This window comes from Poromitra crassiceps, assembly GCF_964638095.1.
Source record: "Poromitra crassiceps genome assembly, chromosome: 10".
In the NCBI taxonomy this organism is placed as follows: domain Eukaryota; kingdom Metazoa; phylum Chordata; class Actinopteri; order Beryciformes; family Melamphaidae; genus Poromitra; species Poromitra crassiceps.
The window spans coordinates 49,731,151-49,746,496 of NC_139631.1; the positions used below are offsets into that span (position 1 = coordinate 49,731,151).

Genomic DNA, 15,346 nt, shown 5'->3' on the forward strand with positions numbered 1-15,346 from the left:
CTTTGATCCACATTTCTCAACAATCATATGAGTTCCATTCCAGTCCCCAACGCCCAGAAGACAGAGAGTCACATGTTGAAGACCCACAGCCAGATGTTGAAGACCCAGAGCCAGATGTTGAAGACCCAGAGCCAGATGTTGAAGACCCAGAGCCATGTTGGCCACGTAAGAGGAAATCCAATCACAAAAACAAAACAAACAAAAAGGGCTGGAGCACATTGTGCACGTTACAGTAAAACGTGGCCTCTCCCGGGCACCGTAAAAATCTGAACGTTAACGAACCAATTAACTGGCAGTGCACAATGTAACGATGTAAGTAAATAGAGCACCAAATTCACGCCCACTTCCGGGTCAAGCATACGAACCAAGGGATTCTATCCAATTGGAAAAACATTTTTTTGAGTGAAATGTTCTATGGGCTCTCCTAATTCTAAATATAGCTACTGATTCTAAATATAGCTGGGCGTGACTTTGGCTCTCTATGTGTTGGTGAGCTTTGAGTGAAGAGACGCAGGATTGGTACTCCTGAACTAGCTACTAACTGGATCAGGGGATCTGGATGTTTCCACCAATCAGCATCAAGACTGAATTAAACGTAAGGTTTATTGGGAGGAAACAAAATGGTTTCCATGACAACGGAGAAATATCGGCTACACTTCCTAATAAGGACACCCAGCATGACCTGGGCTTCCTAATAAGGACACCCAGCATGCCCTGGGCTTCCTAATAAGGCCATCCAGCATGCCCTGGGCTTCCTAATAAGGCCATCCAGCATGCCCTGGGCTTCCTAATAAGGTGTTGACCCCTCCCACTCCAGCAGGTATTGGACGGTTCCCTGTGGAGTGATGCGGCGAGCCAACACCTGATACCTCTCCCCATTGGTCAGCCGGCCCGCCACTCCAAAGTAGGAGGAGATAGAGGAGTGGAGGTGGGAGGAGTCAGAGGGGATGTGGGAGGGGTCGGAGAGGAAGTGGGTGGGGTCAGGGCTCAGGTGGGCATGGTCTGTACCTTCAGAAGGCTCCTCCCCCACCTCACTGCGTGTGGCCCATTGGCTGTAGCTGTTGCTAGGCAACTTCCTCTTCCTACTGCCCACCCTCCTCCTGATTGGACAGAGCAGACAGGTCAGAGGTCAGAGGAGCTGGGTGGTTCAGCAGTTAACTCTTTGTTTACTCGTTAAAGCGTGTTACTCTACAATGTACTGCAATATAGTAAGCTGTGTGTGTGTGTGTGTGTGTGTGTGTGTGTGTGTGCGCGTGCAGGTGCACGTGTTACCTGAAGTGGTAGGAGGCGCTGGTTGTAGCAGATCCAGATGTGGAGGCATCAGTAGAGTCCTGGTCAATACTGGAACTACTGAGAAAGGAAAGGAGAGGAGAGAGAGGTTTTCAAAAGCCCTTTATTAAACCATTGCAAAACCTAATACAACACAGCTCTCTCTCAATGACAGACAGAAAACTTGTTTCTCAGAAATTCACAAGCAACTCCTCCTCCTCCCCCACAGATGACAAACTCCTCCTCCTCCCCCGCCACAGAAAAATAACAATTTAATAAATAACAACTTTGAGAACAAAAAGACAACAACAAAAAAACAACAATTTTGAAAAATAACTTTGAAAAATAACAATTTTGGAAAAATAATTTTGAAAAATAACAATTTGCCGATGCCCTGCCACCAGATGCTCTGCTGGCACATTCACTGCACTTCACTATGCCCATGTGGCTGTCGTGCAGTCATTCCACTATCTCTGACCTCAGGGGTTTGGGAATAACGGTTTTGTCGTCATGGAGCAAGTCGCGGCATAGAGACACTGCGGAAGATGAACACTCCAACTTACTTCCTTGACAGCTAGATCCAAATTTGTCTTCTCGGCAATTCTCAATGGCTTCCTTCTTTTGCTCGGGAGTACAAAAAAACTTGAATTGGGGCGCTGCCAGGGATTTCGGGCCCCATGAAAGGATATATCAGGCCCACCGACGGAAGATTTTGGCCATTTGAAGCCCGATTTAGAGGAATATCTAATTTTAAATTAATATTCAAATTAGACTATTGTAATGTCATTATTTGCCTTTTCTCACTCACCTCCATATCATCTATACCAGCTCTCCTTGCCCTGTTGAATCATCATGCTCTCTCCCTCTCTCTCTCTCCCTCTTTGCTCTGAATACCCCAGAGTGAACAAATAAATACTATCAGTAAACTAATGACATAGAAAGAATATTGATACACTATGGAGTCCAACAGGAGTCTGTTATTATAGACTGTTATGGCTTCCAAAAAAAATCCCTGCATTGATTAAATAGTGGCTAGAAGACGAGCGAAATGTAAACAATCTTCTGTGAAGTAACAGCCTATTTCACTATGGACTAACAGCTTAATTTCCAGTAGGCTATACAAAAGTTGAATAACATTCACTAGGACAGTTCTATGGTTAGGACAAGACAAGAGTGTCACTATAAAGTCTCAGACCCTGTAAGTCCACTAAGTAGGAAATTATTATGTAGGACTATAGTGTTTTGCCATCACAGGAAAAAATAAAAATAAAAGGCTTCTTGGAGATTTGGACAATATCACAGCATCATATTCGATTTAACATACATTATCTTTAATATCACAATCAAATTCATTCATATCCATAATGTTTATTAATCTTATGGAGCACAGGAACGTTTTGGAGAGTAGATGGAGAACGGAGATGTGGCCTAAGAACTGGACCTGTGTTTGTTTCAGTTTGCATTTTTCCTCATTGAGCTTCAGCCCTGCGTCACTTAGTGTTTTCATTACGGTCTTTAGGCGTTGGTCGTGCAACTCACGGGTTTCTCCATAGACTATTATGTCATCCATGAAAGGTGCTGCACCTGCGTGGTCCTTGAGAAGGTTATTCATCTTTCTTTGGAAGATTTCTGGAGTGCTGGATATGCCAAACGGAAGGCGATGGAAAAAGTATCTTCCGAACGGCGTGATAAAGGTTGTTAGGGGGCACGGTGGCTCAGTTGTAGAGCTGTCGCCTCGCAGTCAGAAGGTCCTGAGTTCGATTCTCGCCTGGGACACTGCGGGCGCTGTGGTTGTGTTCCCCCCATATCTTCAGTGCCTACTGCCCAGGTGGGCTATCTCGTCGTAAGGGCCTTTCTGTCTGTGTGGAGTTTGCATGTTCTCCCCGTGCTCCCCCAGGGGGGTTCCTCCGTATATAACCCCCCCCCCCCCCCCCCATTAAAAACATGCAGAAGATCAGATCGTCATCGTCATCCGACCAGTGACGACAACATCCGAAGTCGGTCCCCGGGCGCTGTACGAGAAAGCGACCACTGCTCCTGGCCTGCCCCCCGCAGGAAAGGACAAAGCCAGGATGGGTTAAATGCAGAGGACAAATTTCACCGGCCACCGTCAGCATGTGTGTGTTTGTGGCCCTCCGTGCATGTGTTGATGTGTAACCGTGTGACAATAAAGACGGGCTTGTCCGTCTAAAATCGTGTTTTTAAATCGAATCGTTAGGTCAATGAAGCTGAGGCGATTCAGTCCCACACATATTCTTCACTCGACCATTCTTTCGTGGCACAGGCACCATTGCGGCACACCATTCAGTTGGTTCGGTTATCTCTTCAATAACCACACATTTGACCATCCGCTGAAGCTCCTCCTTCACCTTGGGGAGTAAGGGTACAGAAACTCTGTGAGCCGTGGTGACAGAATATGGTACTGCACCCTTTTTCAGTTTTATTTTCACTTGAGTTGTTTTCAAAAGTCCCACGCTTGTCACATTCTCCATTCTTTTTACGAGACCCATGGCTACTGACTTCTTCTCTGCTCAGTAGGTTATTGACTGCAGGACCTTCCACAACATGTATGTCCAAGCAGTACTTTGACCCTTTGTGACAAGTGGAGGTTTTGAATTTGCCTTTGTTATTTAGCCTGCCCCCTGGACAACCCAAAACAGCTTGTGAATACTGCAGCTTGGGCTTTGTTTTGAATGTGTCATACTGTAAGTGTGTTGAGAAATTACACTTGGCCTGACCATTCCCAGAGATCCTAAATTAATATTTAAATTGAACTTTGCAGACTTTTGTTTCAAGACTTAAACAGTTTATAGAAAACTGAAGAATCCTGCCCCTCTCCATGATTGGCCGTATAAACTCAATCAAGATGGTTTCTCTTCCTAGGTTCCTTCATCTTTGTCAAAATCCAGACTCCGTGATTCTGTCCTACATCTGGAATTAAAAGAACCACTGTCAAAAACCCAAGTCTGAGGGAGGACTGGCCTTACCAGTATTTAGGCAGTACTACTGGGCTGCCAACGTTAGGGCTCTGATGTACTGGCGGCAAGGGACTAATTTTACTTCCGGGGCCCCCCTGTGGCAGAAAATGGAGGCCAGCTCCATTGTTATCTCTTCCTTGCCAGCCATCCTATTTGCTAAGTTGGAGAAATCTGGGACCTTAGAGAATTTAAATTGAAGTTTTGTCATGAAAAACTCGGTCAGAATTTTAAACCAAGTTAGAGGTGTTTTGAGTCTACCAGATGTTTCTGTTCACACGCCAATGTGTTTCAATCACTCTTTTTTGGCTCTATGGTTAGATAAAAGCTACTATGCCTGGAGTGAGAAGGGGCTAGTTTCCATCAAAGATCTATTTATAGATGGTAATTTTGCATCCTTGGATCTATTGAAGAGGAAGTTTGAGTTGCCCGGCACAAACTGGCTTAGGTTCCTGCAAATCAGAAATTATGTTCGATTCAAGATTCCCTTAACAACAGGGACCATGTTGGAAATAAGTGATTGCACTTTCACATGCTATCCCTTGGATTGTGTGTTTTTTTTTTATCCATAATAAAATAAAATAAAAATCTCTGGTACAACTCTGCTCAGTTAATAGCAGACAACAGCTGATCCAATTTAAGGTTGCTCACCGTCTTCACTACTTCAAGCATAAACTGCACAAGATCTTCTCCAAGTTCTTTCCTTCTATCTCGCCACTGTGTGACAGGTGTCAGGCGTCAGAGGGCACACTATCTCATGCCTTTTGGTTCTGCCCTTCATTAACGGGATTCTGGGCCAAAATATTTGACTGGTACTCCAAGGCCTACAAAATAACTCTACAGCCGGAGGCAGAACTCGCCATCTTCGACTGCTCGGAGTCCTCTCTGGACTTCCCTACAGCTGTGCAACAATCTCTGACACTTGGGACAACTGTCGCCAAAATACTTATTCTGGAGGAATGGAAGTCCTCCTCTTCGCCTTCTTTTCGGGTGTGGCTGATGGACATGAATCTGTTCTACAGATGGAGACTCAGGTCCCTGAGAACCAACGCGCTTAAAAGGTTCTCAGATATCTGGGACCCGTTTTTGACCTACTTTGACGAGGTTAAGAATGGTAAGTGACTGAGGTTGGGGGTGATGGATGGCTCGCCCGGCTGGTATCCCATGGACCCCTTAGGCGGGATCCCAGGCACACGATATCTCTTATAAACACATAAGCACCTTATGCGGCTGATAGCACTATGTTGTATTGTTGAATGTCAATGATGTATGTAGGGATGCACCGGTTGCCATTTTCTTGGCCGATTCCGATTTTTGAATAGTCTGACTTGCCGATACCGATTTTGGCCGATTCAGATTTTCTTTCTAAGAACAATAATTGGCGGGTTACAATTAATTTTTTTTACTTTGCTCGAATAGAAAATTAAGATTCATGTCACATTTCTTATCGTTTGCATGAGGTAGGACCATCTCACTCAAACACATCTCAAAATAAAAGTGTTCCAGGTTACTGGACAGAGCTTTTCTTTTTGGTGTAAATACAATGAATATAAAACAATTAATTCCAGTATATCCCACACCTATCATGCATTTACTTTTCCAAAAGAAAAAAGCTGCAACAGAACATCAAAATGTTATCCATGAACAAGGAGTTTATAGCCTATAGGTCTGGAGCCCAGAGACCTTCGAAGCCACGCCCACTCTACAGTAGTGGATTTGGCTGTTCTAGAGTAGATGAGGAAATGAGTTTGAGTTGACGATTCAGTCTGAATATTAGAGTTTACACACAGAGTCCAAAATTTCGTATGCGTGTTTTTTAATCCACCATCCAAAAAAAATTAATCACGCACAGAAAACCTTGCACACTGAAGTCCGATGCGTTTTATTATTATGTTCGTCATTCTATTCACAATACGAAACAAATAGTCCTCCCCTGTATCCACATTACAACATGTCTGACAGATAGCAGCAGCAGCTGATCTGCAGCAGCGGTGCTGTGGATTGCAGCTGCAGCAGTTCGGGGAATGATAACCATATCATACTGGACACAGGGCTCCATCTCACCTTCACTTCGCCAAGCCGGCTGTGTTGCGCTGTGGCCGGGGAGAGAGAGGGGGCAGTGAGGTGAAGCGAGCCGCTCAGACTGGAGTGGACTACACACCTGCACCTCTGTCTCCGCGGCTTATTTTCGACTTGCATGTGTGACAAACTGCTAAATTTCCACAATGAGGAGGACATGCTGGCATGTGTTTCCTTTTGGCTGCAGCCCATCTGTCTCTCTGCCATGGGGTGTGCGCACGTCACATGAACGCGTGCATCGTGCAGCTGCAGGTAATTGACCAAACAAAAAAAGGGGAAAGCCGACCGGCGCACAGAATTGGCTATGTGGACTGACCGGCGCAGGTCACCGGTCGAGGCCGATCAGCTGAAAATCGGCCATTTCCGGTCACGTGCCGATCAATCGGTGCATCCCTAGATGTATGTATGTTTTTTTCCCTTTCTTTTCCTGTGTCTGAGCCTGTTTGTCTTGTTCGTATATTGTTCTATAAAAAATTGAAAATAAAAAAAAAATATATTTTTTAAAAAAGCCAGCCCTGAAGTCTTATTATTGTTGTCGTTAGTGGAACATAGGTAGCTGTTTGGAACATGGAGCCGTAGGGAGCTACTGTACCATGCACTAATGATATAAGAGCCATTAATGTGTACAAAACGTCTTTTTCCTGGTTGAAAAATACTAACAAGCAGCAGATAATCCGTTGAAAATGTATTTTTCCTGGTTGAAAACTTTTTCCTGGTCTGGCCCATGGACTAACTGTACTAAAGCAGCGGGACTGCAAACTGTGCTTTCAGAAAAGCTCTTTATCATGAGCAGGAACGCACTCACTCATTCTATATCTATATAGTCTATATGTAATGTTACTGCCCCTCCCCCCCTCACTCATTCTCCCATCTCTCTCACCTCTTCAGGCTCTGTAGCTCGTCCAGAGTGAAGTCGAAGATGTTGGCCATGTGATGGTTGGACGTCCAACTGCAGGACAGCTCGTTCTACGCATGCGCGCACACACACACACAGACACACACACACACACACACGTTCGCACACACACACACACACACAAACGTAAAGTACAGTAAAGACATAGTATTAGCTTTTGCAATAAAAAGTAATAATGATGAATGAATGATTATTTCCAACCACAGATAACAGGCAGATAAAAGCTAGGGTGGACTAAATACGGAGCTGCAGTAAAACGCTCACACTAACTTCACATCGATCTATCTATCTATCAGTGTTTCCCCTACAACTGTAGGCATGGTGGCCCGCCAGGCCAACAAGGCCCCCGCAGGCCTGAAAAAAAGACTAATAACATAAATGACTAATATGAATGAATATGAATGAATAATGACATCACAACAGTCTAATCCTTATGTTAATATTCTCCAAAACTGCCTTTAAACGCCCTCCCCCCGTGATGTCGTCATCAGTGATGATGTCATGTCATAGACCAGGGGGGCCTATCTCACAGGGATGTCCCTGACGGGTCCGCTAGTATCTTCTTATTATAATAAGAGAAGTGTCCGTATGTGTGTGTGTGTGTGTGTGTGTGTGTGTGTGTGTGTGTGTGTGTGTGTGTGTATGTGTGTGTGTATGTGTGTGTGTGTATGTGTGTGTGTGTGTGTGTGTGTGAGAGCAGAATTTCGGCCGTGCGATCGGGGCTGAAACTTTCAGGGGGTGTAAAGAGCACCCGTGCAGATGACCTGACGGAGCCGGATTTTTTAATTAGGGTAGATTAATTGCCATAATGCTGATTGGTCTAAGGCTGAGGCTATCGTGCATGAGGGCTCACGCGCTGTGATCGATCAGAATCACGGAGATGGAGATAGGGACCGAGATGTGGGTCCTCAGACGCGGTTGAAATACCACTGGTGACCTGTTTGGGTGTAAGGCAGTCAGTCACCAGGGCCTGGCTGGTTAGGTAGCCAGGATTCAGTTCGGGTCCGGAATTGGTTGTGCTAATGGTTGACATTATTAGGGTTGTAGGAATACCTGAAGAAGTATGGAAGTCGAAGGAATCAAGCAGGAATCTCTCGGATGTGGTGTAGCGTCACGGAACACTGTGTTTATATGGTCGCGTTCCGGTGTATGACATCACGTCATTGGTGATGTCACAACGTTCGAGGGAACTATGACATCATCGGTGTTATGTCTGACATCGCCGATGACCTCACAGGTGAACTCTATGCTATGACATCATTGTCATCGTTGATGATGTCATCATCATTACGTCGTTGGCGCGCCGGCTGGTAGGCATCGACTGCCCCAAGAACAGGCCTGACGGTGGGCCATTATGGACCGTTTCTACATTGCATGTTTTTGTGAAGGGGGTTCCTATATGAAGGAGACCCCCGGGAGGCACGGGGAGAACATGCAAACTCCACACAGAAAGGCCATTTTGCCGACCCCACCCGGGCGGTGGGCACTCGAGGACATGCGGTGTGTGGACGGGCACGCATTCCTTCAGCGTTCACCTCGTCCCCAGGTGGGAATCGAACCCACGACCTTCGAGCTGTGAGGCGATAGTGCTAACCACTGAACCACCGTACCTCCAGAACAGCAATTTCTTACACATGAGATTACTTTTAGTCTTTTAGTGATAAAGATTATTGAAAGATATTCTATATTCCAGACTGAAATGCTATAACAGAAGTGGAGTATTGGCCAGAATGACATTAACATTTGGACACTTATTCAGCAGGTATCTTGCATGTTTGAGTTCAGGTGCACAAATAAAAATAAATAAAAAAATACATTGCAATTCCATGTAGCGGCCCGCGGGCCATGTTTTGCCCATGTGTGTAGTAGAGGATGGGTCAAATCTGCAGAGGATGAATGCATGGGGATAAATAAAGGATAACTTAAATATGGATACAAGCTGTGTGTGTGGTTAGCAGGCTTACGTTGGGGATGGCGTCTTCTAGAAGCCACTTGGCCTTCCTCTTCCTCCTCTCTGCTGGAGTACTGCACGCGCACACACACACACACACACACACGCACACACAGTGAGTGAGTAGAATTTTGTTCGGCCACAGCTATGCCGTTTTACGTGCGATCGGGCTGAAACTTTCAGGAAGTGCAAGGAGCACCCCTGACCCCCTCCTGACAGATTTAATTAGGTAATTGCCCTAATTACCTAATGATGTGATCCTTCCTGGCTGAGTCCAGTGATGATGTCATCAGTGATGATGTCATGTTCCAGACCAGGGCGGCCTAAATCCCAGGTGCATCTAACTCCCACGGGTCCACTAGTGTAATAAATCCTTCCTGGCTGAGGCTATATGAAGGCATGAATGAACCACGGTTGACCGGTGCTCAGACGGTGCATGTCTTGTTAACACAACACCGCCTCTGTCTGGCAGAGTCAGGCTAGATGCCACAACCACCCAGGACGCAGCTACGACCCCATATCAATGGTTGCTGTGGTGGAGCAACGCACAGAGGACTACATTGGACAATCCGTATCCTCCCCCTAACCAACCCTCCTCTCTAGAACAGGAAGGTTCTAGGACATCTGCTCGTGAAAATCTAGGTAAACCTCCAGCACGGTTCTACCCGGGACGGGCATCAAAAAAGTTGGATACTGTGTTATGAAATGTGACACACAGGCCCAACGGAAGAAACCTCCACATCACATCACACACTGGGTTTGTTTTGACTTGGACATCGCATGCTTTTGTCTTTCCCCTCTAATTCAGTAGAGAGGTCCAGTAACGAGTCCGGAAATCATCGATGCTAACGCCCCTGGTTCTAAACAGTTTTCGCCTATGGGAGTTTTGAATGGGTTTTTGGCGCGATGCTTCTAATAATCTCTCTGGGCAACGCTGGCTTAATCAAACGCGAACCAGTGTTTAGTAATATCATCTTCACACAGGAGGACCACTTTTACGAGTTTTGAAGCTTTTACTTGCCGTTAAAAGGACGGCTAGCTAGCAAACGGCTAAATGAGACTACACTTTTGAGTCGATGGGGATATATACGTCAATAACGTCACCACTTCAAAGGGCGAACACGGAAATTCTCTTTCCCTCACCTGGTTCAGCCCCGTTCAGCCCGGGGTAATCAGTGCACACATCAACAACAGTCCAGGTTGTGTGCTGACGTGACGTGGAAGCCTATGCGACAGTGTGTAGTTCAGGATTAGCTTAGCTCGAGCATTTTACTTCTAGGGCTCGCATTTACGCTTCAAAACTCATGAAAGTGGTCCTCATGTGTGAAGATTATCCGACTGAACTCTGGTTTGCGTTTGATTAATCTTGCGTTGCCCAGAGACCTTATTTGAAGCATCGCGGCAAAAACCCATTCAAAAATCCCATAGACAGAAACAGTGTAGAACCAGGAAGTTCGGGACTTCCGCATTCAGCCTACAAAAATATGTCATCCCTGGACCTCTCTGTTGTGTGTGTGAGAGACACTAACCCCGCCCATGTAAGGTGGAAAGTAGAGAGCACCTGTCCTGCCCAGCTGCCAGCTATTTGGACTCATTAGTAATGGAATGACTTGATTGGTGTGCTGCTTGGTGGTGTCCCCTATAAAAGCAGGCAGCTCAGAATGGCTGGCAGAGAGCAGTGGACTGATGCTGGAGATAAAAGCAGATAGGGCCTTCATAAAAACAGCTCCATCTTATAATTCAAAAGTCATTGTGTGAAACAGTCCAGGCCACAACTCTTTAAAAAAAAACTGCTTACTTTCCTTTGCTCATGCAGATTGGATTCAGCTCCACAGCACTAGTCCACTGCTCTCTCTCTCTCTGCCAGCCATTCTGAGCTGCCTGCTTTTATAGGGGACACCACAGAGCTTTTATAGGGGTTTTACACCACAGAGCTTTTATAGGGGTTTTACACCAGAGCTTTTATAGGGGTTTTACACCACAGAGCTTTTTCAAACACATTTCTTTGTTTGAAAAAGGTCCAAGACCGAAACGTCACAAAATAAATATTCATTGCATGTTTGGAAAGTGTGCGGGACTCCCTTTTTACATTTTATAAACGCTTTGTCCTTGTCCGACACACCTCCCCCGGGAAAGAGATGTGCGGAGCTCTCCTTCTAAAATACATTTATTTAAAATACTGAGCCATTTCTGACAACACGGCTAATCGTTTTCATCATGGAATATGGTCCTACCACTAAGCTAAACTACCCACATCCCCAAACCACTCCTCGAACCCCGACCTTTCTATCCCTAGCCCCAACCCTTCCTTGATGGAACAGATGGCTGTAAGGTCACAGTGACCTTGACCTTTTGACCACCAAAATCTAATCAGTTCACCCTTGAGTGCAAGTGGACGTTTGAACCAAATTTGAAGAAATTCCGTCAACGCGCTCTTGAGATATCACGTTAACGAGCATCGGACAGACGGATAACTGGAAAACATAATGCTTGCGGCCACGGTTATCACCGGCGGAGCCATAAAGGGACTGGGTTAACCGACGGCACATCCCATAATATACCGATTAACTAACGACGCAGTGAGATGGTCGGCGGGTGTAGTTCGGTCAAAATAAAAACAACTGAAACTTCTCACAACAAGGTCTGTGGATTATCTTGAGTAACTGGGTCATGATTTCTGGAAATAGACATTGCTGTTGAGTTTTTCAAATGTATTTTATTGGCTCTTTGAGGACCACAAGCTGAGTGCCATCCAGTTCCATTGTATTGAAGAGAAGGCAGAAATCTCTATGTCCGATATCTCCAAAACTCAGCAACTCACACCCAAACCATCTAGATCAGGTGGGGGATAGTCTCAACGCTGGCCAGACCCATGAGAGTTCCTACGCTGATACACTACGTTACTGCATGCTGCAGAGCTCTCTCTGGGTCTGGGATGCTTCCCCTCAGCCAGCTGGTTATGGGAGGGAACCGTTCATTTGGCCAGTGGTGGATTCAGTCTTCACCAATCAGTAACGTCTTTGCGATCAGATGACACGGGAGGCACAGCCCATTATTCGAACCGCTCTCTCATCGGTGCTACGACCTGTCACTCATTCAATTTCAACCAGCCTTCAAAAACCAGCAGTGGCTGTGAAGTGGCACAGACTCATTATGTAGTATGCGGAGCGCAGCGATTCAACGCAATATTTTAGTCTGGGGAGAGACTAGGTGGGGGATAGAGGACGCGGTTAAAGGTGGGAGTTAGGGGGCGGGGTTACCTGCTCCTGGCCCCGCCTCTCTTGTCGTTCTGAGCACGCTCAGGAAATAGCTTGGAGGGGGGGTTGGGGGGGACGCGATTCCGCAACCGGAAAATACAATTCCTCTTCTTTATCTCCTTCCCACAGAGAAACCTGCACACACACACACACACACACACACACACACACACACACACACACACACACACACACACATTATATATTGTCTGTATCAATGCCAACACTTGGTGCTAAATAAAACCAATCTGTGGGTATTGTGCATTTGTGCGTGTGTGTCTTACTTGCTCTTGGAGTTGTTGAGAGCGTCCAGCAGCTGCTTTCCTCTTTCAGATTGAGGGGTGCTAGACAGCTGAACACAAACAAACAAACAAACAGTGTCAATAGACATTATGGTGTATGCAGTGTCTCTATGCAGGAGAAACCCTGGACATTGAGTGGTGTGGTGTAGACAGTGTCTCTATGCAGGAGAAACCCTGGACATTGAGTGGTGTGGTGTAGACAGTGTCTCTATGCAGGAGAAACCCTGGACATTGAGTGGTGTGGTGTAGGCAGTGTCTCTATACAGGAGAAACCCTGGACATTGAGTGGTGTGGTGTAGACAGTGTCTCTATGCAGGAGAAACCCTGGACATTGAGTGGTGTGGTATAGACAGTGTCTCTATGCAGGAGAAACCCTGGACATTGAGTGGTGTGGTATAGACAGTGTCTCTATGCAGGAGAAACCCTGGACATTGAGTGGTGTGGTGTGGGCAGTGTCTCTATGCAGGAGAAACCCTGGACATTGAGTGGTGTGGTGTAGGCAGTGTCTCTATACAGGAGAAACCCTGGACATTGAGTGGTGTGGTATAGGCAGTGTCTCTATACAGGAGAAACCCTGGACATTAGGCGTGGGTGGTATTAAGGTAATACGGTTCATATCAGAGTAGTAGGGATGATGAGATGAGTGAGTGAGTTAGTGAGTGAGGCGAATCAACAGATACAAATTAAGTTGAAATAATTTGTTGAATACCTTGTACTTCCAGAACTGGATATTGATATACACAAGTATGCCAATGTATTCCACTAAACACCTTTATCATTCAATTCAATTCAATTCAATTCAGAAATTGGTGAGCATAGCATAGAGAGAAATTAGTGACCAGAGTCCTATACCACGAAGCAAGATTAGTGGCTTAGCGAGGTAACTTCAGGTTTAACCCTGGGTTTGCCGTGCTACGACGCTAGTTCACTTCTTACCGAGATATATTTCCATAGCAACTTTATGCTTCACAGCGGACCTGGTCCGGAGCAGGTTAAGTTGCAAGGATAAGATTAAACCTTAAAAGGCACCGCCCATGAACCAATGAGCTTCCTGGAAAAGCAGCAGTTTGCAAATGGCCAACCCCTTTCTGGAAGAAATGTCCAGTGAGGAAGGCACACAGAAAGTGAGGGGGGCTCTCAGGAGAGAAATAGTCTTTTGCGACCGCCAAGACCCATTTAATCATACGAGAGGTATCGCTTCTCCAGTGAGCAGATATCTGTGTGATTTCCTGCAAATGTGACCTTGCTTTAGCCATGCCCTAACTGTGCCACAGATGGTCTGTATCGCCCTGTGCTTTTTCACTATGGGGGCTTTTATGTATATTAGTGTCGAGGATGCTGAAAACCTCGGCAAAAATACTATCAGGACAATTCATCAAGTCGCCCGTGTACTAACGGAGCTACTGCCTGGATTTGTGTCATACACGCAGCAGAATACTGCATAAGCAACACAATAATTTCATGGGAATCGCCGGCGTCAAAGCATACGTCTCCAAAGCGCACCATGTGCCGCAACGGAGATGGCTGAACTTCGGTGGCGAAATCAAGCAAGCTGAATAACTTACGCATTTAGACAATCTGCAATTTTTTTGCCAGCCCTCCTTTCTGTGATTATTATGTGCAGCAGGTTTGCCTTTGGTTTTTATTACATGTTTGAATTCTTCATATTTACTTAAGATTATGGTTTGTTCCTCCAGCATGACATATTCATTTTTATTTGCTCCCAAGCACGTTTGACCCTGCCGATTGCAGCTGAACGCTGCATGCATGGAGAAATATCACTAAATCACCTGTGTAAAAAGGTTACCATAAACGTCTCCAAAGCGCACTAAGGTGCTCTGTGTGCAACGGAGCTGCTATTTTTATCAATGAAAACTACACCTGCACAGTGTTGATTCAGAGCCTATATTTCTAACATTAAATCTATGCTCTAAATAGTAAATTTAGACAGATTACACTTCTAATCGCAAAAGGGTTTTATTGAGTATAAGCTGCTGTGCTCATGGAAGCAGAAACCGCAGCAGAAATCAAATGACTGATGTGAATAAAAGTGGTAACTTTAGACAGTCCTTCAGTAACAGACTCATATCCAACACAGACTTTGATTGTGACATGCAGTAAAGCTCTGCTAATTAATACAGTTTGATGTGGCTTTCAATGAATGAGGAAATAGGCGTGTCTGACGCTGTAAAATCCAGAGCTGTCCATATTGCATTGTGATTAGCTAGTTGTTACAAACCACGCCTCTTTCGTGGGGACGAGCTCCTATTCACGATTTTTATTCCACACACACCAACCAGGAGGCACCAGGAGCTACAGAGGTGTTGCAGCTGCCGCCACAGAAACGGAGCAGGGGCCCATGTCCCCCAGAGGTCACGCTGGACTTCCCCCCACTGCTGCATGATGACAGCAGCTTCCAGTCCCCCACTGGTGAGGTGGTGGTGGAGGAAGAGGAGGAGGGGCGGTACCCTCCAGTATTGGAGGCTCCGCCCACTAACACATAGGCTCCACTCTCTAGCACAGAGAGCATCACCCTCCAGGACAGCCCCCCTCAAATGTGTTAACACATTCACTGCCAGCCGTTTTTTTTTTACTGT

The 15,346-nt window shown here is 45.9% G+C and overlaps 1 protein-coding gene across 1 annotated transcript in view; it reads right to left on the bottom strand.

Moving 5' to 3' along the window:
* Positions 1-421: 421 nt before the first annotated feature.
* The window catches only part of phf19 (PHD finger protein 19), a gene marked incomplete at its 5' end in the record, with an annotated part of 76,130 nt that continues 61,205 nt past the window's right edge, over positions 422-15,346 (bottom strand). The window contains 6 exons of the mRNA XM_083644525.1: positions 422-1,100; positions 1,273-1,350; positions 7,204-7,289; positions 9,204-9,264; positions 12,451-12,582; positions 12,732-12,799. Of these exons, the coding sequence (XP_083500651.1) occupies positions 788-1,100; positions 1,273-1,350; positions 7,204-7,289; positions 9,204-9,264; positions 12,451-12,582; positions 12,732-12,799 (738 nt within the window). The 3' untranslated portion in view covers positions 422-787. The remainder of the gene's footprint in view (positions 1,101-1,272; positions 1,351-7,203; positions 7,290-9,203; positions 9,265-12,450; positions 12,583-12,731; positions 12,800-15,346) is intronic.